The following is a 26,497-nucleotide window of genomic DNA, read 5'->3' as shown; positions in this document are numbered from 1 at the left end:
CAGCACATCTGATAAATTCTTGACTTGTCCCTCTCAGAAAGCAGAGGAAGCAGTGAGGTGGGCAACTACTGTGCACTTAATTCTGAGCATCCAGAAGTATCTGATTCCTGGTTTGGAAGCAAAGGAAAACTTAAGGAAGTGAGTCAGCATCAAGGAAAACTAGGAAGCAGGGCACTGGTTAGATGTTTACACCCTACCCTACAACAGTCTTCAAGAAATATGATAGTAGTGTGTTGACTGAAAGGATGATGATGAAACCATGGACAGTCCCTGAAAGAAAACACAGTCCATAAAGGATGAAAGGTTCTAAAAATGGAATGTTGACCCTAGATAGTCTGAAAAACTTAGAGTCTAAAGCTTTGATGGGTTCATTGTTTGAACACAGTGCCTTACTCTCTGACTTGTGCTTGACTGAAAGGCAGTTCCATGCCAGGCCTGGCATCAGATGCACAAAATTCACTCCAGTCCCCCTATTGCTTGAAAGCAATATCTGGGGACTAAAACATGTTTAAAGGTTGTTTTCACTAAGAATTTAGATTACCTGAATTTGGGGCTCTGCCATGATTAGAAAATGCCTGTTGTATCTTGAGTTCAGGTTTGGTGACCTTTCCTAAAGGGCATCCTGCCACAGAGAGAGAGCTTGGCTGACTGCAGGCAGAGCTGTCCCTGTGTGGTCCTGCAGGAGGTCCCCACGCTGGCCTGTTTCCATCACTACCACACAGTCACCTCAGGCCAGCATCTGACAGTGGCCAGGGTTTGTCCAGCTAGGCCTCTGCTGAATAACCACGTGCACTCTTTCCTAACATGGCAATTTCACCAGTTTCACCTCATATGGCTCGGTTTGGTAGTTTCTGCAAATAGGCCCAACTCACCAGCTCAGTCAGGTCATGTCTACAACCAGGAGCAAGAGGCAGCGACTAGCCACCTCTCGGGCAGCTTTGAGGGCCTGGCAGGGGCACTAATCAGCAGCCCCAGAGTTTACAGGAGCCAGCAGGGAGAGAACAGACGTGTGGAAGAGGGACTAGTAAATCTGTCTACTTTTTGTGCTGCAGAGACACTGCTCCATTATCACTTTCAGATGGGAAGCAGGGCCTTTCTCTTCCAGTGGAGCCCACTTAGCAGAGTAAAGGCAGAGTGCCCATGCGTGTGAGAGGTGCTGGAAGACAGGGTGGCATTAATGTGTGTGTGTGCATGTGCACCCACAGTCATAACAAGCCTCTTCAACCACACTCAGGCAAATGGGAAGGTCACAGTGAGATGTTTAAGTATAATGATGTTATCCCACAGGAAGTTCAGTGATAAAACCAGACTTTTAAAGCATATGAACATTCACCAAAAGGAAGGACTGTTAAAACATACAAGAGGCACAAATTTAAAAGAATAGCGTCATTGAATACAAAAGTCAGTAATGGACCAAAATTTACCAAAATAGAATGTCAATCTAATTTATATTTTTAAAATGGAATGCAGTGGTACATAGTGGTTAATTGTATGGTTGCTGATATCAGGAACACCTGAGTTTGAATATTGATTCCAGGTCTTACTAGCTGTGCCCTAGGACAAGTTCCTTTGCTGCTCTCATTGTAAGCTCTCTCATCTGTAAAATGGGAATAATAGTAGTACTCCCATTATAGGTTTATTGTGAATATTAAATGAGATACTTTATATAAAAAATTTTTGATTAGGCCTAGCACATTGGGTAAGTGCTATTTAAAAGCCTGCTGTTAATACTGCCCTTCTTAGAAGAAGAATCATATATGATTCCTCAACCACTTGGACACTTTGGTAACATCATGAAAATGGCAGGATTTACAGCAACAGGAGCAGTGAATGGCAAAGCTAGTCACCTCTTGTTTTCTGTCTGTAGTTTCTATAAAGTGTTCCTCACATTGAGAAGGATGGGGTAATTATCCCAAGGGATGAATTATGCCCAAGATTGGTGAAGCAATAGAATATAAGTTGTTAGCTCCTCTAGGTGAGTCATCATCCCTCCAGCCCAGATACATTACATTCCAACTACTGGATATTATTCTAGAACCACTATTGATAATCTCTGAGGAAATGGCACATAGGAGATAAGTTAAAGGCTCAGAAATAGAAAAGTATAGTCCTTATTTTTATAAAGGAAAAAAAAAAATTCTGAAAACCATAGTACAGGAAGCTTGAGACTGGTGCCAGGGAAATTTCTAGAAAGGAGCAAATGACAAAGAAAGGCATAATCACTAAGGTACAGCATGGGCTTACTAAAAATAAGGTTTTTTTTTTAAAATAGGTTACCAAAAAAATGACTATTAGTCAGGAGACTGCCATAACTTGGTTGCATCAGGATTTCAACAAAGCATCTATTTTCTTGACTCATGATAATGTTCAGAGATGATGAAGAAATATGTGTTGAATGATCATTTAGTTGGATAGATGCACAATCAGCTGTCTCATTGTACACAAATATGGCCAAATAATGACTAATTAACTTAGAGAAATCTTTTCCAGAATTATACCACAGAGCTCCATCTTTACTCATCATTGCTCATCATATGTCATCAGTGTCAGGAGGATTAGAAATCAGGCTTTTAATGTAAAGAGTATACAAACTAGGAAGGGATAATAACTGTGATTTTTGTCAGAGTCAGAATTCTAAATACTCTATGATACCTTAATATCCTGAAATGGCGGCCTATAATAAACAAGATTAAATTTAACAGGAATAAAAGTTAATTTCTGCATACTTGGCTTAAAAATCAACTCATGAAATCAGGAGGCTTAAGAGCAATTAGCATTAAAACACAAACTTGGGAGGGTGGTTGAAGATAAGCTCTATATGAGTCAAGAGGGTTCTAAAAGCCAAGGCAGTCAGAGGATACTCAATGAAAGGACAATATCCTCTGCAGAGACTTAGACCTGCAGCACTCTGCCCCATTCAGACCACGTCTGAGAGGGTTTGGTTCTGGATCATCCCATTTCAAGAAAGAAATTGACAAACCAGAGTGCCCATTGGAAAAAAAAAAAAAAAAAAAGAAGAAGAAGAAGAAGGGAAAAGAAGATGGTGAGGGATCAAAACCATGTTGTAGAAAAAGATGGAGATAAGTCCAGGCCATAGCTACTTAATTTGAGAAAGGAAAATCAAGAAGAAATTATTTAGACCTGAAAACATTTAAAGAACATTCTATGGAACCTCATATGTTTAATACAGCTCTTAAGGCAATAAGAAGTTTATAAGTAAAGGTTATAGGGATGAAAATAAAATCTGATGAAAGAATTTATATCAATTAGAGGTGTGTAGAGGATGAGCTTCTTATTAGGGCTAACAAACTTTTATATATATATATATATATATATATAAGTGTTGATCAAATAAACTTCTTTTGAGAGTGAGGCTTTATAAAGAATTACCTTAAACAAGAGATCTGGCTGGATGGCTCTAAAATCTGTTTTCCAAGGGTAAGAGGCTTATGGTGGGACAGTCATTCTGCCCCTTACTTAATGCCAGTGATAGCTTCAGGCATCTGGAATAGGAAGTATCTTTCCCTCTTGCAAAAAGGAGAATGTGAGTATGTCTCTAAAAGTAAATTAGACATCTTAAGGTGCAGGTTTATTATACCTTTGAGCTAAACTGAAGAGACTTCTATAAATTCTTGGCAAAAAGAAGGTATCAAGGCTTTACTGCCCCAGTGATTGGAATCTCTGAAATGCCCCTGTTAGAGAGCCAGGTATATGCTGAAATGGTTTATCTTCTAAGTAAAGAATCAGGTTACATTGGAAAAGTGTCTATTAAACCTCAGAAATGCCTAACTTTTGTTAGGTGATAATTGGTTAGAGTTGAGGATGGGGCAAAAAAAAAAAAAAAAAAAAAAAAAGGCAGAGGGAGGATTTTCAGTTCTTAAATATTTTTATTTCTTTGCATATTTTTCTAAATATTGTCACTATTAATAAGTAAGCATTCATGGTTTTATCCATGGCTTTATTAATAAAAAGAGTTAACCTAGATTAAATACATATCATGTCCTAGGCAGTATACTGAGTTCTTTAGATACTTTATATCATTTAATCCTCTTGAGAACTCTAGGAAGTAGATACTGTTATGATTGCAATTTTACAGATGAGGAAACTATAACTTGCAGAATTTTTCAAACAAGGTCCGAAATCTAGTAAATGGCAGCTTGAATTCAAATGACCTCAGACTACCACCCTATGAACCACAACACCATAACGGTGTAGGTTCATAGAGTATTCAGTGCAGCCCAGCGGTTAAAAGCAACTGGTGCTTTGGAATCCAAAGGATCTAAATTCAAAACCTACCCTCTCATTTACTGATTCTCTGAGCTTAAGTAAATATTTAGCTTATCGAACATTACTTTCTTTCTCTGTAAAGGGTATGTGATGGGGTGGGATGGGGTGGTCATAGTAGTACCAATATATAAGATTGCTTTGAAGATTAAATCAGATAATTCATGCAAAGTATTTAGCACAGTGTCTGGCATATAGTGAATTTATCTGTTGGTGTTACTAATGCATTAACATCTAACACATAGTATACACAGTAATGGATGAATGTTGATTCAGTTACCTATGACTGTAGAAATCCTATTCATCTACATTCTGTAGATGTATTCTAGGTAATTCTGCTTACCAAAATGTGAGATATAGTACTAGGAGTGGCTAAGTTCGTTATGTTTCTACTCTTGCATGTTTGAAGTAGCCTTTTGGAATTTCAATAACAAATATTTTGATGACAGTGCGAAAGTCACAATTCTAGTACATAGTATGAATTCAGTCATTGTTTTCAAAATAGTAAATCATTCAAGTAACACCTGTCAAGAACAAGAATTCTTTTGTACTCTGCATCCCTTTTCCATCATGCAGCTTTGAATGTGGAGGGAGATTGCTGTTTTATTGCCTCCCAACCCCTCAGGTCTCCTGTCATCAACGTTCATGGCTTTCCTGTCCACCGTCAAATCAGTGTTCCTCTTCTCCTCCCCCTAGCTTGTACTGTAAGAAAGACTTGGACACCATTTTGGATGCTTGCTGACAGCCTTCCAACCACACAGCTCTCCCCTCCCCTTCTGTCCCACATATGGGCAAGCTGATGAGAAAGTCCCAGTGTCCCCTCCTTTGGTGCAGTCAGAAAGCTCAAACTGTGTAAGCTCTGGCTTTCCCAAACCGTTCTCAGACCTACTTGGAAGACTTCCCCGATCTCCCCAGAAAGGCTCATTATTGAGTAACCTACCTTCTCGGTATGTATGTGGTATCATCAGTCTCAACATCCAAACCAAATTTGGGCTAATGTTGGTGGGTCCATATTGCTTCTGCAGGGTAATGACAGCTCCAAGAACCCTTCCTTCTTTACAACATAATCCCTCATCTGGAAAATGACCATCCGCTTTGACAATTCTGTTGGCCCTTTTATTGTCCCTTATCTAGTTAAATCAGAATTCAGTCCCTTAGTCAGATGGTTGATAGATTCTTGTAAAATTTCTGGCATTAGATAATTTTCTTGCTCTGCTAGCTATTTCAGAAGATAGAATAGGAAGGAAAGATATACAAATCTGAGAAAGAAAACCATACTCCAACCTAGAGAAAATTATGGATCAGAAGTCTTTTGGTCAATTTCAAACCAATTCCTGTTTAAACTCTTAGAAAAATAAAACTAAAAGAATAATTCCATAATAAGATAAAGAATATCTTAATCTGGTAGCCAATATCACTCTCAATAGGAAAATATGCTGTAGATATTAAACTATAGTCAGGAACCATACTGCCAAAGATTAGCATCCTTAATTAATATCATTTTGGAAGTTCTGCTTCATTCTTTAATACAGGTTTCCCCCACTATCTGAAACTTAAGTATTCCTATGAAATCCTTTGGAAGCGAACATGGTATAAAGTGAAGAAGCAATTATCTTAAGACACATCTTGCTAATAGATGCACAAAATAAATTCAGATAAAGCATGGATGCTCACACAGTTCGAAGCGATGGTGGCTTGATGCTCAGCTGCTGAGTGTAGTTTCCAGGGAAAGAGCTTGGCAGGGCCACTCTCCCTGCTTGGGGTGCACACTGCCTCTATAATGTACTTTCTGCTGCAAAACAAACTCTAAACTCTATTTTCATTTTTTTGCCCTTTTTCATAAAAGTGAAAACTCTCTTTGAAATTCTTTCAGTTAGCGGAAATAGGTACTAATATAGGTATTTAATAAAAGTGAAGTGATGTAAGGAGAACTTTCAGAAACCAGAGGATACTTGTATGTGAAATCAGAAATAAAACCATGGTTATTGGAAAGGAGGAAAAAGAAATATTGTTATTTGCAAGTGACATTATCTAAACTACAAACCTGAAAAAAAATCAACTGGAAAAAACCTTAGAATTAATAAAAGAGTGCAATAAAATAGTTAGATATAAGTATTACAAAAATCAGTACTTTTCTGACAATGAGGAATAATGGTTCACAAATAACTGGGGAAAACTTGGTGTATAATTGTAGTGTAGGTCATAAAATGTTATTTAAAGAAAAGTTCAAAACCTATTTAAAGAAAACTATTGAACTTATTGACAGAAATTAAGAATCTAATAGAGACATACCATGTTCCTGGATGGGAAGGCTAAATATTACAAAGCTGCTACTTCTTCCCCAAATAATTTAAGGTTGAATTAAATTTTTAAAGAAATGAGAATCAATTGGATTATAGGTGGGAAATGGGGAAAATTTAATAAAAGTTTAAAATGGTTCCATACATCATATAGATATAAAAGAAGAAATATTTGAAAGCAAAAGGAACAACAAATGATGGCTCACACTACTATTAAAATAGGGTGGATGTTATTTAAAGCAGTGTGATTATTGTTCTAGATCAGGTAGGTCAATGAAACAGTGTAAGTTATCTGGCAATGGGCTTTATCGATTTTGAATGTTTAGTACTTATAAAAAGGATATCACACATCAACTGGGAAACAAAGGCTGGTTCTGTAAATGTTCTGAAACAATTTTACCACTATTTGAAAAGAAAATAAGATGCTTACCTGACAGCATAACATAATATAAATCCCATATGGAACAAAGAGGTAAATGTACCCAAAAAAGTGAATTTAAACATTATTAAACTTGAGGAAAACAAGTGTCTTTTTAATTGCTCTTCAGTGGGAAAAGGGCTTTCTAATTTAAAATCAATGAAGGAAGTCACAAAGGAAAAAGAAGATTTTATTGGACTTCATAAACATTTAAAAGTTATGAACATGAAAATATTATAAACAAAATTAAAGACAGGAAAAGAGAAAAGATTTCAGAACTAAATGAATTTTTGCTATCCTCAGTATATGAAGTTTAATATAAATCCATAATGAAAACATTGTGACAGGAATCTAGGCAAAGGATATGAAGAGACAATTCACAGAATAGAAAATTCCTTTAGCTCAAACACGGGGGGAAAATTAGCCTTATGTGTAATCAAAGAAATATAACATGAAATAACAAAAGACTATTTTGCCTGTGAAATTGGCAAGATGTTTAGAAGGTACTAATCAGCATTGGAGAAGGAGCAGTGACACACATTTCCTCCTGGGGAAGTAAAAATCAATGAATCCCTTCAAGAAGGCCACGTGGTAATGCGGATCAGGAATCTCTGACAACATTCTAGGACTTTCACCAGTAGTTCTGTTTCCAGGGCTCCATCCAAAGAAATAATCCATGATTTAAAATGAGATTTATGTTTAATCACAATCTTACAGTATTATTTTCAATAGCAGAAGTAGAAAATGGTTAAATAATCTATAATATAGCCCCATAATAAACTGTTGTGCATTCATTAAATATGTTACTCAATAATTTTTAATGGAGTGGGAAACTATCCACTCTATTTTAAGTGGAAAGCAAAATTGTCATCTAATAAATAAACTGTAACATACAATATATATTTTATGCTTCTAGAAAGTGACACCATAAAGTTAATGGTGGCTCTCTGTGGGTTTTATAATTTGAAGCAAATTTTGTTTTCTTCACATTTTTGTGTATTTTCTATGTTTTTTCCCAATAATCTCTTATTAATTTTGAATCAGGAAAAATAAGAACTCTATTCCTCCTGAGTAATATTCCTTACCTTATTTGTTTCTTATTTTCAAAACTCCAAGGGATAGACATTGTTTGCTCCTCTGAACATAGACATTGTCCCTGCATCTGTTTCTCTATAATATGCAAATGATGAATGTCTAACATATTTTACCTCACAAGGATATTGTAAGGGTAAAATGAGATAAAGATGAAAACATATTTGGAAGAAAAAAATGTAAGAAAAATATAATGAGTTGAGGTCTGTCAACGTATATTTATTTCTCAAGTCAATATGTTCAGTAACTTTCAGTGACTATCAGACATGGGTCTGTGCCTCAGATGAATAGTTCCTATAAAATATTAGGTAATAAATAAGTGTGTGTGTGTGTATATATATAAATTTTCCAGAATAGTGTTATCCAGTAGAACCTGGAAATATTCTCTATCTGTGCTGTCTGATATGGTCACCATGTAGCCAAATGTCACTACTGAGCATGTGAAATGTGGCTGGTGTGACTGAGGACTTGAATTTTTCATTTTAATTAATTTAAATTATTTAATTTAAATAGCCACAGGTGGCAAGTGGCTACAGCTCTGCAATGTAGCATGGCTGTGAACCAGACATCTCCTTCAACGTTTTCCATATATTATCTCATTTGAGTCTCACAACGACCTGTGATCCAGGTATTATTTATACCCCCATTTTATAGATGAGGAATCTGAGTGGTAGAGAGGGTGAGTGACTTGCCCAGGGTGAGAGTATTCATAAGTTATGGAACCAGAATTCACATCCATGTAGGTGGATGCCAGAGCCACCCACCTGCCCCCATCCATGACTCCACATTGTCTCCCACGCGTAAGCTGCACCTGGCACTAGAGGACAGTCACATGCAGGTGAAAGTGACAAACTACAAGGAAAGTTGGGGAATTTCACAAGGATGAGCAGAACAAAGACCATGTCTTATCCCTCCTTGGAGAGTCACTTCTGCATCTAATGCTTGCCGTCCTCCTACACCATGAATTCCCCGTTAGCGTCCATGAACATGAGAGCAACTTCTCAATAAGCCATCAGGGAGAGGTCTCAGAGCTACGTGTTTAAGTTGCTGACTTTGTCTTGTATCAAGCTGTTCATGTTGAAAATATCTTAGAGCTAAGATCCCAGACTGCACACAGATAAGAAAGCAGATTTGCAGAGTATATTTGAAATACTTGGGCAGCTTTTAATGTACTCTACAGGATGTGACAAATGTGTGTCTGTGTAAATCAATACGCCTTTCTGTGAAGGGACTAATGGTCTTACGTGAATAGAGAGGCAACGTACATAGAGACCAGTACTCTTGTTTCCTGTCAGTATTTTTAAAGTTCACTGTCGTAACTCTGTTCCCTTGACCTTTACCAGTGATACCTAGCAGAGATTTGAGTTGCTAGTTGAGTTCTAACTGGACATCAGCCCTCGTCCACTTTTCCCTCAGTGTGTGATAAGTGCCTCCTTACAACTTCCTCTCTCTCAGATCATGCATTTCTTAACCATGTTATGATGGCTCTTTAAATTATAATTGCCTTTCTCAGATTTAAAAAGACTTCGTTCCAGACAAATGCAGATTTTTTTTTACCTTATGTTTCAATTCAGGTTTATTATCATTCTGATGCACAATAATAATTGCTTTTTGTATATGGATGTTGATAGTGAAAAACCAGTATGCACTGAAACTCAGGAATCCTCAAATGCTGTGAAACTAATAATTCACATGCTGATAGAAAATGAGAACCTTCGGTTTAGAAAAGCAAAATGCATGTCACCTAGAAGTACGAATGTCTTATCTCTGCTCTCAAACATAAAAAGATGATGTAACATCATTATGGCTGAAAACTCTATACTAGTATCTGCAAATCACAACCAGCTCCTTTCAGACTCCTGACATATATTTACATGCAGTTAATGCACAGAGCTACTCTGCTCTTTGTTCTTTTAAAATAGTTCTTTATATAGTCTTGTCTTGATAGTTCCTAAAAGCTACATTCTTAAAAGACAGTAATTCTAGGACAGCTTTTAAAAATGTAAAGGGGCTGGCTTTTCATAAGGGATTTTAAATATTTTTTTTTTGTATAGCAAATATTTTACACTGACACAATCCTATTTCATTTAACATGTTGTTTATTTAATGTATTTCCACCCAGAGGTGAAACATTTATGTGGGATTGCATTGTGGGTATTATTTTGCTAATTAGCATCCAAATGTGGACTTGGCTTATGTAAATAGAGCTAAAAATTAATGTAACAGTGCTTTCTGGGGCTAAAAAGACAATTTCAAGTCTGTGAAGTGTTAACTGCCATCACACTAGAAAAGTTGCCTGATTAATTACAATGGTGTGAACTTGGTCATGTTTTTGAGATGATGTTCCCTCCAGAGCAATTGACTAGATAATTGTGCTCTAGCTGCCACCGTAGTAAGAGGAACTCAGCAGGTGGAGACAGCTCCAGACCCTAGCCTGGAGCTGTCTCCACCTAGCCGTCACTTAACTTGATCAAAGGGAACGTGCTTTGTGAAAGTGTCTCTTCAAGGAAATTGGGCAAAATTCTACCACCTGAAGGATAAAATTAAGATTTATTTAATACCCAATCTATGAGTGCACGTGATCCAAATGCTCAATGTGATGACTAAAAGGGCAGAAAAAATAAAAAGTAGAGATCTAATTTTGTCTGTAAAATAAAGAGTGGATTTGAAGAAGCTGAGATCTCTCACTCCTGATATTCTTGTGAATGATACCAAAAGACGAATCACAGTGGCTGAGTGGGTAGTCATTACTTAACATTCTCTGGGCTGCATTTCCTTTGTCTATAAATTTATGTGATTAGTCTCGATATCTAACTCTAAAAGTTCACAAATTTATTCAGAAAGTTGAAAGTGCCAGGCAAATATAGGTGTGATGTCACTGAGACCTATGTATAGATATATGCGCTTATATACATACATATATAAAGATCTCTGTATACACATATATATGTACCCCTCCCAGATGACATTTGGCAAAGTCTAGACTTTGGTGTCAAACTGGGTGAGAAGGATGCTACTGGTATATAGTAGGTAGACTGGGATGCTGTTAAACATCCCCCAACACAGAGGACAGTCCCTCCAGACATAAAAATGATCTGACCCAAAATGTCCCTAGAGCTGAGGTGGAGAAACTCTGGTTTGTATATGTATGAGCGTTGGGTGTGTTTTGTAGGGTGTTTTGTTATTTCAGTTTTCATCTTTCTGTCTTTTTCAGTTTGTTCCAAGGGCAAAATCAATAGTAATAGGGATCACAAACATTATTTTGATTGTCACACAAACCTGATCAGTATAACCTGAAAAACAGAAAACATTACACAGTTGCAAACAGAGTCCTCCTGGAGTTTAAGGGCATGATAGCAAGTGGAAATGATATAAATGCAACAGGTATTAACATTTGGAACAGTACTTGTAACCAGCTCATTTCTAGACAATTCTGGGACCATGTTGCAAGCCCTTCATATCACTGCCGATTTCCTTTGACATGAAATGGTATTCTACTTACAAACCTCTTCCTAGACCTTACTCTTGCTGCACTTGAATGGTTTCTAGTCTTACAGTGCTGGCTTATGCTGTGTACACACACACACACACACACACAGAGATAAATACACACACATACTGATAAACACACACATATATAAACTGCATACACACTGTCTCATTACACAGAAGAGTTTCTGTATACAGTTTGCTCTAACTAGATCAACAAGACATTGTTTCCTAACCATCTGTTGAGACATGGAAATAAGCTTTGCTGTGCACAGCCTAACATAAAACATAAAAATCCATGTTTGTCTTAATGAAATTTCGTTCTGGTTTGGTTACACTTCTCTCTGCTCGACAGATTGCATCAAAGTCTGGTTAAGAGAAATAAGACCAGCCAGGCTCTGTAAGTTGTAGCAGAAGTTGGCTGACCCTCTCATGGACTCACTCAAAGAAGGGAACAGTGAGGACCACGGATGTTCAGAATTTTATAAAAGGGATGGTTGTACTATGCCAGAAATTAAAGTATGATGTGCTTCTTCATCTCTTAAGAATTTATGATTTTATGATGATTTATATCTGGAAAATTACTACTATAAATTCAAAGAAATCTGGGATTTACAGCTGGAAAAAATTTTGAAGATGGCCTCATCCAGTAAGATGATGAGGGAGAAAAAATAAAACCCTGAGAGGTTAAAACAACTTGATCAATGTCACAGCAAGTAAATGCCAGAGCTTGAAATCATATGTTCCTGGCCATGGTCTCTGCCACATTACACTGCTAAAAATGTTTTTAACACCACTAAGTACAACCAAAAACCCAGGTCTCTCGATGTGACACTATGTGTATACTTAAAAAGTCTCTCTGAGATGTCATCTAGGTATAAAATACCTCCTTAGTTGCATCACTGGGTAAGTACACAGTGTACACAGTGATCCAATATTATCCTGGTAAAATGATGTGTAATTCAAACAGAAAAGTCTTTTAATAAAATTGGTGGCAGCCAGCTTCCCAACCTACATATCTGTTATTGCCCCTGAACTGAGCTGTGAGCTGGGGTGTTTATTCTTTGGTTATCCAGCCCTCAGTAAGGAATTATAGTTCAGCTCCCTCATCCCTTTTCACCACGGGGTCCCAGTGGCTTAAAAACATCTTCCAGCTCCCCCCCACTCACCCATTCAAAGTAATCCAGGAAATTTTAAAAGCTAGAACAAGAAGAATCAGGGTGGTGTATAAAAATATTAGCTCTCTCTCTCTTCTCATGATTTTCAAAGCAAATTCTGCCACTTGCCAATTCTCTGAAGGGGAGCGAAAGATCAGCCTCTCCCTTTTAGCTCCTGGACTTGCACACCGGGAGTGCAGTTTCTAGAAGGAGGTTTAGTTTAGCATAATTTCATTAAAGCAAAAACAGTCGGGAGTTCAGGGTGCCAAGAAGTTTACTGCAGTGGTTTACAGTACTTCTGAGTTAGTTAGGTCTGTGTGACCTAAAGAAAGCCACTAAACCTCTCTGAGCCTCAGGTTGCTCACCTGGAAAATGAGCTTAACAGTCTCTTGGTCGTGTTGCTGTAAGAATTCCGTGAGATAAACTATACTCAGTGCTGAATGCAAAGCCTGGTAATCATCGATCCTTGTTAACTCTGTCATCATAATTGCCATTTTCCAGAACTCCCTTGCTCATCTCTGTCACAGCTACACCAATGACTTGAGCCCTGGCTTCCACCTTAAATTAGACCCTCCTTTCCAACTCGTGGATGGGTCCCTTCCAGATGTTATTCTCACATCTCAAATATACAAAGCTGAACTACTTGTTTCTTCAAAACTGATTATGTTGAGAACTGTCACAAATTTGAGGGTAACTCCTTTCTCATGGCCAGAACTTATTTACATTTTTTAACTCCAGTTAGGAAATCTGGGGACACCAAATGATAGAAATAAGTCCTGGGGTGTCACATGTCCTTATGGATTCAGCTACAGGCAACAGCCAAACTAAATTATCCTTAGACACTGAATTACCTCTGTTGCACTCCCTCCTGGTAGGAAGGCAGAAAGCTCTGAGTGTGGGAGCAGCTGTGGCCCCTCATGCTGGGGACAGATGAGAGTGGACAGCAGGGCTGAGGCAGCCTTCCTCTGTCTGACTCTCCACTGTCCATCCACTCCACCAACGCAAGGCAGTTGTCCTCAGTAGAAAGACTAGAGGTTATGCATGATAATTAAATGTAGTTGCAATCTTCCTAAAGCATAATACCATTTTCCTTGTGAATTCTTAAGCAAAGGTCTTAGAACAGATAGATAGCTAGATACGAGCAGAGAAAGAAGAACATGGGCCAATGTCAGGAAACCATACGTCATGTAAATAATTGGGGTCCTTGGGCAGACAAAGAAAAGCAGGATCCTCTGGACTGACAGGAAACCACACATTTGGGGGTGATAAGGATCCTAGAGACAGACAAAGATAGGTGGGAAAAGGCTCAAATCTTTGGCGTCCAAATGTAACCTTCTGCTCATTATACCCTCATTACAATAAAATTAGCCTTGCAAATTAGAAATACCCATCATGCACCAACACCACGACACTTCCGATCAAGACTAAATAAGAACAAAAATCCCTCCTCCCCTCGGGAAGATGGAGCTTGGATGAAAATAAGGAAATATGACTCCAAACCCTCCCTCCCAATGATACTCTTCCCATTCATTTTTACACCCCATATAACCAGCTTGCCAAAGAAACTCAGCACAGCTGCTTACCTGAATCTGCCCACTCTCCCCTTGAGAGCGTATTATCGCTTAATAAATAGTCACTTTACTTTCTTAGCCTCCACGTCTCATCTCTGAATTCTTTCTGCAACAAGATAAGAACCTTGTCTCTGGTAAAAAAGTGACAGTATTCTTCCATAAAGATGAAGCGAGAGTCAGAGTGAGCCATCAGCACCACTGAAAAGGATTTCTTGTAAACGTGCAAACAATGCGGAGAAAGCTGGGAGAGGTCAGTGGGACTGCGGGCACACCTTGCTTCAGAACAAGGGTTACACATTGTTGTCATTTTTGTCTTCTCTGTGGGAAAGGAAAAAAATGTTACATGGCAAAGCAATAGACTCTTTCTAAAAATCTCCCACAACACTGTCTATCTGTCGATCTTCACTCTCTTTTTCTATCAAAGATTTTATTACCCTCACAGAGACCTAGAATATCAACCTTTGCTTCCTCTTTGGTTGTTGCTGTCCTCATCTAGATGCTGGTTAGGAGCTGGTGAATGTGTTCTGAATTCTCTCTCTAATGTATATCTCCCTCCTTCTTCCTGATGTCACTGATTTAGCTCAGGGGTAGGTTATCCTTGACGGGATGCTGTAGTCACATGCTTTCTGGTCTCCTCACCTGCCTCTGTAGTCCCTCTTTGTCACTGGTGCTTGGTAGTTAGTTAAAATACACGTTTGGTCACCATACCTCCCCTGCATCACAGTGTCTGGTTCCTTCCACTTCTCTGTCCTTAGCCTTGGCTAGTGTCCCCACTCTGCACCCTCTGACCCTGTTACATCAGACCTGGGCTGCCCAAGAACACCGAATCTCTTCCAGAACTCCTTTGCCCTCAAGCCTGCCTAGTGCTCTATTAGGGGTGTGTGTGTGGGTGTTTGTGTGTGGGTGTGTGTGTGTGTGTGCGTGCGCGCACGCGTGTGAGAGAGAGAAATGTGTTTAGAGACAAGTGCATAAATGCATTTTTACAGTGAAAAATTATAATGCAAACAATTGAGTAATTGCTACTAGGTCAACAAATGAAATATTGCTAGTAGCCCAGAGCCCATGGGCTCCTCTCTTATCACAGCCCCCTTTCTCCCCACTAGAGGCGATTATTCATCTGACTTCTGGAATTATCATTTTCTTGCCTTTTGAAAAAATAGTTTTACTTCCTATTTTTGTATCCCGAAACAACATGATTTAATTTTTCCAATTTTCACATTTGTACATGGAATCATGTTCAGAGATTATGCATATGTGTGTATAAATATGTTTAAATGTATTTCCTACTTCTTTTATTCAGTGGTATCGTTGCAAGATTCGTACATGTTATACTTTACATGCTCTCTATTCTACTGTTTCTTATTTCTGTATAGTGTTCCATTACATCAATTTATCACAACTTACCAGTTTGCACTGTTAATCTTCACTTGAATTATTTGCATCTGGGAGCTGGGAAGAACAAAGCTGCTGTGAATGTATGTGTACTGCCATCCTGCTGTGTGTGTTCACAGGCACCGGTAGTGGAGGTACCTGAAAATGGCACTGCTGGGCCAGGAGGTATGAGTCTCCTCTCCTTCAGTAGGTCGAGGCAAACTGTTGTACAGTCGTGTACTAAATTCCACCCCTACCAGTAGTGTATGGGAGATCCTGTTTCTCCACGTGTTTGTCTACACATGCCATACACGTTTTTTATGTTTGTGCCGATCTGGTGCATGTGTAATGATTTATCTTGGTAGTTCTAACTCACATGTTAAAGTAACTTCCTCGGTGGGGTAAAATGATTCCTGGAACACAAATGTCTGTGCTTGTTAACTTCCTCTTTTTGTCTTTCCGTTCCTGTATAGTTTAGAGGTCAGAGATGCCTCTTCCTGAAGGAATTCCCAGTCAATTCAACCACCAGTTTTGCCTGCTTCTTTGTAGAGTGGGGACAACCGCTCAGGTTATATTTCTCAGGCTGTATTTGTTTATATGTTTTTTCTTCAAAATAGTTAAAGAATAAGGACTGTGTATATAAAGAAAACCCTGTAGTCTAAAGGATGTATATGGACTGTCTCTTTCAGCTTCTTTATCTGTAAAGGGGGGGCTAATGTCATCTACCCCATATAGTCTAGGGGTCTTCAGTTAAATGAGGTCATAGGGTCAGAATATCAATTGATATTATGTTATGTAAATCAGTCAAGTTTTGTATAGTTCAACTACTAAAATGACAGATGGTTAATGTCACAGACATTCTTTACTCAACAGAGTGATCAGATCCTTTCATGTATCTCAGCTCTGTGAAATTTCTCTGCGACTCTTCCAAAACCACAGAATTCACTCTAGTCTCCTATTACTTGAAAGTTGTAGATCTGGTATTTCTGAAAGCACACTTGGGGAGTGAAATATGTTCAAAGGTTGTTTTTGCTAAGAATTTAAGAGAACCTGAATTTTTGGTTCTGTCACAATTAAAAATACTTGTTACATTTTGAGCACAAATATGTAATTTTTTAAGTTGCTAAGGTTTTCGGTTTTAATAGGAATAATTTGACAGTAGTATTAAATGTTTGGAATAATGAAATGTTTCTACCAGTCTTGAAAAACACACACTTGTCAGATACGCAAATCTTCACTTCCCTGAGTCAACACGAGGCTGACTCCCAAGCACAGTCTGTTCCATGCTGAAAAGACCCATTTTCCTCTTCTAGCTGGTGGAGGGTGGGGGATGGAGTCACAGGGGAGAGGAGGTCAGGTAAATCCCCCCTTAGCAAATGCAGAGACAAAGGAGGCAGCCTCATTAATTAGGGAGGAGGTACATGTACCCTTAAAAATAAATTTATAGAGCCTTATGTTTGAGTTTCCAAAATCAAACATAAATCAAAATCAAAACAGATGTTAGGAAGAAAGCAGAGATGGGAATGGCATCTGAGCTGAGACCTGATGGTCACCATTGGGGCAGACTTGTTCCTGGATGAAAAAGCAGGCACAAGTAGTCAACCCTCTGTGTTAGCAGATAGAAATGCGTGATCACACCATTTGAGAGCTCTTCTCAGGCTTTCTGATAGAAGCGATGGTGTGCGGGATGGTGTGCAGAAGCCAGCTCATGCCAGCTTTTGAGAGCCAATTGGTACTTTTTAGAGAATATCACAAGCTCATTGTGAAACATGGCAGTTATAAATTAAATTATATAAACTTATCTTGATTCAAGATAAAGGGTAATATATACTCAAAATTCATCACTTCCTAATTATGTTACAACATTTGACTTCCACCACAGTGCTCTCTCCTGTATAGTAGGAATGCTACATGAAAGTACTCTGCTCTGCTCTCCTCTCAGCTCTGTGTTTGGCAGCTGGAAATCAGTCATGATGAGAGTAATTACACCATAGAAATCGGAGAAGACCACAAAGCAGGTTCTTCTCTCTCAAAGAAACAGTTGTTCAGTATTTGCCAGCATGCTCCTGGAGAGGAGTTTGCTGATTTTCTGATGTGAGCATGTGACTCCGGCGGCTGTTGTGTGCAGCCTATTTTCAGGTGCATGTGTCAGTTACTATTCTGTGTCTGTGTAGCTTTGTTATTCTCACTCTGTGTCAGTCTGAAGGGTTTACTTGGGCTTTTCCATTCTTGTTTATAGCCGTGGGGGTGGGAGCGGGGGTGGGGCAGGCAGAAGGGGACCAGCAGCTGTGGTGATTTGCCAAAATGTCAAGACCTGTGCAAGTAGCAAGGGTTGGCAAAGCAAGTGTGAGTAGAACCAAGAAACAGAATCTTGGAAGCATGAAGCGGAAACATTCATCTCCCTAAACCAATTAACGTTTCTTTTTATAATCCTAGTTGTGGTCTACATCCACAGGATGCAAGAATTGTGTATGCAAAGGATCAGAACTACCAATAGTACGGGTCCCTTCCACGTTCTTGGCACACTGCAGGGTGTGGAAGACAAAGGTGTCTGCCTTCAAAGAGCACTGGGAGTGGTGGGGAGGAATGTGGACCATCCTGGACTATTGTGTGATGGGGTCTATAATAAAAGGGTGGGCAGGGAGCTATAAGAGTATAAGGCATCCACAAATCAGGTAGGCGACTATTTCATGTGTACAGTTTAGGAAGGACGTCGTTCTTTTCAGCTACTCGAAGACATGGAGATTATTACGATTAAGTCCTTCTAAGCCTTACGGGAAATCCTAGTAGGTGATCACTGATGATGCAGTGCCCTCTCCCAGACTACTCCCCACCCCTGCATACCTGCCCACCTTCTAGCTCCTAAAATGCTACAATTAAAGATTCACTCTTTAACCCTCTCTTAAAATGCAAATCCTCTTCATGCTTTGTTTATCAGCTTTGAATCTTAGTTTGAACGAAGCTCAGAGTGTCTCTCTGAGAGCAGGGTTATCTAGCGGGAGAGGGCAGCTGGTAAGTAGGTACCTGAAAGTGGGACTAAGAAGAGAGAGGAGTGAAGGGGCAACACAGAAGAGGGAGACCGCGGGTGCAAGGGGCCAGCGCCTGAGCGAATCTGTATGTGAAGCTGTTTAAAATACCCAGTTCTGAGGACTCTTGGCTGAAACCTTCCCAATCAACAGGACGACTTCTATCCCGGCCAGCACCCTTCCCTGTGATAAAGTATGTGAGCTGCCCAGGGTCCAGCAGGGAGTTGTTCTGTAAAGGACAGAAGGAAATTAGCATTGACTACATTCTATAGTGGGCCAGGTTCTGTGTTAGATGTTTCACATTCGTCATCTCCTTCAACCCCAGAAGAGTAGTGGGTGTGTATATCACTCCTGTTCATCAAGGAGGAGACAGACTCAAAGTCCAAGTGACTTGCCTGAGGTGATGATAAGCAAGAAGCAGCATCAGGATCCAAATAAATGCTCACTTGACTTCAAAGGCCAGGCCTCTTTCCATTGAAAAAAAATTGAAAGGAAATTAGCAAAGCACGCTGTGGCCTCCAATTAGAATCTCACATTTTCCTCCCGGGATGATAGATCCCTCCTACTGCCTGTCAGCTCCAAACATGGATTTCTTTCCAGCATATCCTCATAGGCAAGACAATTATTAAGCTTTCTTTTTGTTTGTATTATGGAAGCATTACCTTTTATTATTTTCCAGATACAATGTAATATCAAATAATACTTTCCCAAATCACACACACTTTTTTCTGTTCTAAATGCGCACACACACACACACACACACACACACACAGAAAAATATTCTCTCAGAGGCTTTTCTCCCGCAGTGAGAATCACTGATCTGGGGGGAGAGAAGCAGACTCAGAGAAAGCAATGTGCAAAGCTGTATGGTGTTTTTATCTGTATGTAGTGAAAATCATTACGGTAGGTGTTCTACTTGAAACCTGTAGTCGGTACATTGTGGAAGCAAAGAGCTCAGGGACCTATTTCACATCAAGAGACTTGTAAAGGCTTCCTGGCAGAGATGACAAGTGTGGTGACCATCCCCAATTCCAGAGAAGCATTGAGAAGCTCCTGAACAGTTCTACTACTACAGGAGGTGGGAGCCAGGGGGAGGCAGGAGGTCTGAAGCTGATCGCTCTGAGACACTGCTTCTCCAAGTGTGGTCCCCAGACCAGCAGCATCAGCATCACCTGGGAACTTGTTAGAGATGCACATTCTCAGGCTCTGCCGTAAATACACTGAATCTAAACACTGGGGATGGTACCCAACAATCTGTGGTTTAACATGCACGCCATGTCATCCTGATGCATACTCAAGTTTGCCATCCTCTAGTCTAATGCTCCACCCAAGGATTTAAATTCTGAAAGTACATAGAGGTTTCATTGCGAAGTGGTTTCTAATCAACTCTTTAAAATGAACCTGCGGACATGGCCTGCAGAACAGGTTCTCATTGCTTGGGATCCTACACTCCTTGAGCCATGGATGCTATTTTACTTGAATTTAGATCCCCAGTGACTTGTGCTGGGCCAGACTTACTGGGCATCCCTCAGATTATTACAAGGGTAAGGACATTTTGACAGTGTATCTATGCATGTATGGGCACAGAGGTTTTTTTCTAAGCCTTCCAGGGATGCATGTCTTATTCCTTTGGTGGATGGACAGAGCTTATAACTATTTCCTGAAATTTTGTAGAGTGGGAAAATTTGCCTCCAAGATGCACAGCAGCTCTAGACGTTGGCCCAGGTATGATCTTAAAAGCAGTCTGTGGGAAACGCTCTTCCACTGTGTACCGCCTCACCCCACCCCTGCCAACATGACCACCGCCATGACTAGACATGATGAGATGAATAATCCTGAAACCCCATGAGTTTTAACTGATGAAGATAAAAGGAAGAAGATTTAATATCCAGGTCCAGTTCTTGGTATCCTTTGTGTTCAGGCTTTCTACCACTCTACTAGACAGAAATGTAGAGTCTTGGATGGCGTGGCACACACGGCCACTCCCATAGGGCCTTCTCCTTAGATAGTTTTCAAAATAGAACAGACTACAGTGTAATTAAGGATATCTGGGGTTTCTCTGTTTTGTTTTTAAGGCTGAACGTGAAGTTTCTCAGCCCACAGAGTGAAGTTGTTGGGATGCACTATAATGGGCAGCTGGGGTATTTAGCTCACGTGCCACAGGACTCTGTTCGGAGGTGCGATCATAAACAAGTGCGCTTTCCCAAACCATGATTTTTAGAGAAACGCCTTTTTCCTGACCTTATTCTGACCTGTTTGCCTTTGCTAAATGGAAGGGTCTTCTGCAAGCTGGGAAGATGTCATTCTGTAAAAGGCCAGCTATTACAGAAGGGAAGCCGCAGTGTTGCAGCCCTTTTAACTATTGTGAATTGGAGTTTTTCTTCTCTTCCTTTTTCCCCTTCAGAGGACATCCTTCTCTTTCCACCTTCTTCTTTCCTCCATAAAACAAAGGATAAGGCAAGTGTGGTCAAAGTTAACCTTTGGGGGATGTGAGTGAAAGGTAGAGGGGAATTCTTTGTAATGTTTCTGAAACCTTTTTGTCCATCTGAAATTACTTTTTAATTTAAATATATGCCCCCATTTAAGTTTTCAGGTTCAGATCTTAGCCAGACCACAAAAAATGAGTAGAATTTAGAAAGGCCAATGGGAAAGTGAAGCATATTCCATCTAGAACAGTGGAACAAAAGGTGTAGCCCAGGGAATAAGAACTTGACCTTCGTGAGATGAACAGGGGTTGGGCCTGACCTGAGAGGTGGCATATGCTATCCAGCAGCAAATACGTGTTTGCATAGATGAGTGGGGACAGAGTGTAAGAGGTGAAAATCCTAGTGGAGTTGTTATTTTATGCAGAGGAAAGTTTTTTGTATAGAACTGTTCTACCTTTGGTCTGTAGAAAAGAATACTGTCTTAGTGTGTTCAGGCTGCTGTAACAAAACACCACAGACTGAGTATCTCATAAGTAACAGAAATTTATTTCTCTCCATTCTGGAGGCTAGGAAGTCCAAGATCAAGACACCAGCATGGTCACATGCCAGTGAGCATCCTCTGCTTGGTTCATGGCCATAGTCTGCCCCCTCTCACTGTGTCCTTGCTGGAGGGAAGGGACTAGCAACCCTCAGAGCCTCCTTTGTGAGGACTCCAATCCCATTCGTGAGGCTCCACCCTCATGACCTACTCACCTTTCAGAGGCCCCACCTCCTGATACCCTCACTTCGGGCATTAGGATTTCAACATATGAATTTGGGGAGGATACAAACATTCAAGCATCACAGATGTATTGAGAAAGATTTAGACATAATAAGGACTTAGCAGTTTCATGTAGAGCAGTGGTTTAGAAGCCTTGGTCCCTGTAATCATTTGTCAGCTCTAGCCAGCCTGTCCATTCACAGAGCAGGGCCTTTAAGAAACAGAGTTCCTTTTAAGTATATACTCAATCAGACCCATTTTCCATGGTACACCAAAGCAATGTAGATTTACTCCACGAAGCTCTTCAGTTTTGTAAAGACCTTGAAGGACTTCAGGGATGAAATCAGAAACATATTAAATCCCTATAATTTGGAATTATGAGAAAACCACACAGAGCAGGAAATCCTCTCAATCAGGGACTGCTAAGTCTAGCAAAAGTTGTTGATGGCTGTGGAAGACAAAGCTGAACCCAAAGACCCACTACTACATTTGATTGAAGGCTCTAATGACGTCCTCTGAGTACACTGATTTAATAACATACTTATTGAAAGTGGACAAAGCCTGTGTGGTCATTCTGTAATTCTCAGCAGTGACACCTATATTTTCTTTCCCCCTCTGCCTTATCCTTTCTCAACCCTGCCATACAAATAGTCACTATCTCTTTAAATCAAAATTAATTAAGTTTTCTTTTTTCTTTTTCTATTTTCCCCCCTTTTCTCTCCGGTTGGTAGCAGGTTAATACTGAATTTCTAATAAACACAAATGGATTAAAGAAAATCATGACTTCAAGATTATTTTAACTTCACTGGCATAATTGCTAATATCTCCATCGTCCCCTGGGATATGTAGGATTACATCAATTAAATTGGTCTCTGCAACTGAACACATTAACCAGAAATGTGACTACTATGTCTTCACCAGCATCCTTTAGGTATTTAATTTGCTTGCCTGTAAGAGATTGTCAGAGCAGTAAACGTGAGGCAAGTAATGTAAATGGTGTAATGATGGTAATTATCTGAATGAATCAATTCGAGTGTTATTGCAACGTGATATTGTGGGTAGAAGAGAAATGTAGACATCATATAAATTCCATTTTCAATTTTATTTCCTTACACAGTTTTTCCAAGATGTTAAAAGTGAAAGCTATGTAAACTGGTGTTGCTATTCCTTCCTTTCTCTCTCCATGTCATCCTTTGTGCTGTGGCCTTACTAAATGCGGCAGACCCCAGGAAAGCTTAATTTCTCCAAAGAAAGCCGTGACTTTATAAGATTGAAATTCTAGCAGTTTCTCCATGATTCATAGTATCCAAATATGGGAACCAGAAGTCACTTTGTGAAATGGCTAGTTCATTCCTTTTGCTCATTAACTACTAAAGAACTGTAAACCCAGAAAGGTTCAATGACTTGCTGAAGGTTACACAACCTGGTATGGCCAGGTCAACGGCAATGGAGTGGACCCAGCCTGCGCACCTGGGCTGGGCAAGGAGCTGAGAGGTTACACCTGCTGCAGGCAGAAGGAGATTCTGTGTGACAGGCCACAGCAAGGCCTGGAGGGAACAGCAGCAGGTCAGGAAAAGCTTTCCGTTTAGTTTGGGTGAATGGAATGATAGAACAGTCTAGGGATAACCAGCACTTAAAAATCCAAACAGATGTCAGGAAGAAGGATGGGGCTTCAGGACAGACATGTGTCAGTGCTGAGAATGGAGTGAACATGGTGGGATCCGCCGGAGGGATGGGAGTGTTGGGGAGTTAAGGGGAGTTGCTAAAACAGGGATTCGAGCCCAGAGGCAAAAGGTCAAAGCCAAGTATTAGAATTGAGACCTAAAGAAGTAACAGGAGTTTGGCTCCTCAGCCTTGAATGACAACTAGGCTGAGGTGATCCGACAATGGCTAGGGCATCTCCCAGCAGACTGTTTGCCATCCGTTGTCTTCACCTTTTGTGCACATCCTAGCTCAGTCAGGCCACCTGAGTTTCATTGTTAAGTAACAAATGGGCCTAAAGCTGAAACTTTTCATATATCTACCAAAAAAAAAAAAAAAAAAAAGATTTAAATCAACCAAGCACAAATAGAATCTTCTGTGTTACCAGAAAACAGAACACTAGGACATCAAATTGCTGTCCATAGGAAAATAAACATCAAATACCCACAGCACTCTGGCAGCAAGCCTGTGTGTCCCAGGGCAGTGGTAGCAGAGGGTACAAGGAAAGCACCCCCAGAAAGAGAAGTTGTGACACCACGAGCTCAAATCTGATCACAGGTGGAGATGTGGTTCCCAGGGCTGGCTGTGGGCAGGGCTTGAAAGTGTGTGGGACCTAAGGTGACCATCTCAGTGAGGCAGTGTTTCTGGGGGAAAGGAGGCAGAGAGAGGAGAGGTACCATTTGGAAGTGTGATTGTGAAGGGGAAAAGAAGAGGGAAATTTTCAAGATGCTATAGAAATAAAAGAGACATATAAGACCAACCTCCCCAATCATCATCCAGTAAAGAGGCTAAAAAAGGATATACAGGGCAAGGGTGGAAGAATAGCATGCGAAAGTGATCAACTCTGACAAAATAGAAAGAATGCGACTAGAGAATTGTAGGGGAAAAGTGTGAGGGGAAAGTTGACTGCTGCATGTGTAATAGGAGGGGGCAAGGCACGGGATGGTACCTAGATGGTAGCAGTAGAGTGAGACAGCCAGGGAAGTAATGACAGCCATGTAAGAACCGGTCCTAGGTGGGTGGGATGGGCTCGAAGGGGTAGGAAAGGAAGTGACTCCTCACTCCTTGTAGTATAGTTTTGACTTTTGGAATCATTAACGTTTTCCATATTCGGAAAATAAAATGAAACCAACAAGAAGAAGGGAAATTAAATTCAACTACTGTCAGAAACAAAGGAACTGAACTGAGTGTCAGATGAAGAGCATAGCCACACTAAAGTGTGTGGGGTGGGGGCAAGCTGGTCTAGTATCCTGTGAACACAGTATTTTTACTATATACCTGCATTCTAAAGAAAAAAGAAATTGTGAATTTGTCTATTATTTTTTGTAGTGTAACAATTTTGTGTGCACTGTAGGGTTAGAGAAATGAGTAAATAGAATGATGTCAGCAGGGTTGTAGTGAGGGGGGGTTTGCTGAGGGGATTAGGGAGGCAGCCGTGGGAAAGGGTAACTTAGGTCAGGATGCAGGCTGGGACCAGCAGTGGCCGGAGTGAACCCAGGTCACCTAATGCAGAGGGCAGTTCTCATGCTACCATTTCATGGTTCTTCTAAAACCTAATATGCTTTTACTGTTGACTTTTATTCTTATTATTTTGCTAATAACCTAGTAAGCATATTCTCCCTAGTAACCCATAGTAACCTATTCAACATTCAGGTACCCACAAGGCTCAGAGGAGCAGGAAAGCAGCACTTTCAAAAAGAGAAGGGAGGTCAGAGGGACTCAAGTATAGTTTATTTCTCCAATTTCTCAGTATAGTCTCATGGTCAAAAGTCACTGAGTAACAAGGGAAACAACGTGTTTAGTCTGCATTTGGAATTACGCTTTCAGGAATTTACCTGAGGTTTTTTTTTCATGACCTAAACAAATCTCAAGTTGTGAAACCGTGACAGGTCTTAATGAAGTGGATTAAGGCACTTCTTACATTTACATTTTCATCGAATGAAATAAACATTGTAATCTTTTTTACGGAACGCTTTCACGTCAGGCCATGATTTGATTTTCTACCTGTTCCGAATATCAAGTTTTGCATTTCTTTCAGTGATAATGTCTTTTTTGTGAACAAGCTGATAAGATGGAAGCCATCCCTGAAATATTTATAATAGTACTTAGAACAAACTTATCAAAGATTCTTCTACAAAATTGTTTTGGATCCTGAGGAGCTATATTTAGTAACTGTATTGAAGAAGCTGTCACATAACACAACATTTCATTGATTTAGCTGTATTATTTTTGTATCTTTACTGCAGGCAGAGAATTCAGCATTGGCTTTGGAAAATGAAAATCAAAGGGAACAGTATGAGAGATGTCTCGATGAGGTAAGGGGGATGTTGAGGTTCTGGCTAAGAGGCTGGACTAGTCAGGATTCCCAGATCTTAATGTATGTCAGATCTTAATATATGTCTATTACCAGTCTCCAGAGAACACGAGCATTTTCTCCTTCAACGGAAGGTTGTAAACATGTAGATATGGAGAAGGAATCCTTCTGCAGGCATCTGCAAATTCCTCTTGGTTACTGTTTCATATTCTTGGGGCATAGGTGGGGGTATGCTTCACTGTATGATAAATTCCTTCTGTCCAGTAAGTGTGATCCCAGCCTGTGAATGAAAAAAGCCACCTCAGACCCGCTGCATCTCCAATTGGATGCCATTTCTGAAAAAGCTAATCCTGGATAGAGTGGGTGGGGATGATGTTCACAGCTGGCAACCGGAGGGAAAAAATCAGCAAATTGAGAACAAGTCAAGAAGAGAAAGGGAAGTGAGGAAGAAAATTTGAGCAGATTGAAAGGAGACAGGGCCACGCGCATGAGTAAACTCAAGAAATATTATTTGATGATAATGAAAAGATGAAGGCAGAGATGGGCATTTCAGAGTTCCCGAGAGGCGAGGAGAAAATCGAAGTGTGT

General features: G+C 39.9%; 1 protein-coding gene across 9 annotated transcripts in view; it reads left to right on the top strand.

Annotated features, from left to right (window-relative positions):
* The window catches only part of NCKAP5 (NCK associated protein 5), a 918,990-nt gene that overhangs the window by 696,905 nt on the left and 195,588 nt on the right, over window positions 1-26,497 (top strand). For all 9 annotated transcript variants that reach the window (XR_012506967.1, XM_045508840.2, XM_045508844.2 and 6 more), the window contains one exon: window positions 25,842-25,910. Coding sequence is in view for 8 of the 9 variants with exons in the window: in XM_045508840.2 (XP_045364796.2) it covers window positions 25,842-25,910 (69 nt within the window). In the remaining variant the exon portion in view is untranslated. The remainder of the gene's footprint in view (window positions 1-25,841; window positions 25,911-26,497) is intronic.

This window comes from Camelus bactrianus, chromosome 5 (genome assembly GCF_048773025.1).
Source record: "Camelus bactrianus isolate YW-2024 breed Bactrian camel chromosome 5, ASM4877302v1, whole genome shotgun sequence".
Classification (NCBI taxonomy): Eukaryota; Metazoa; Chordata; class Mammalia; order Artiodactyla; family Camelidae; genus Camelus; species Camelus bactrianus.
The sequence above is the reverse complement of the archived record's forward strand: the minus strand, read 5'-3'. Positions and strand labels throughout refer to the sequence as shown.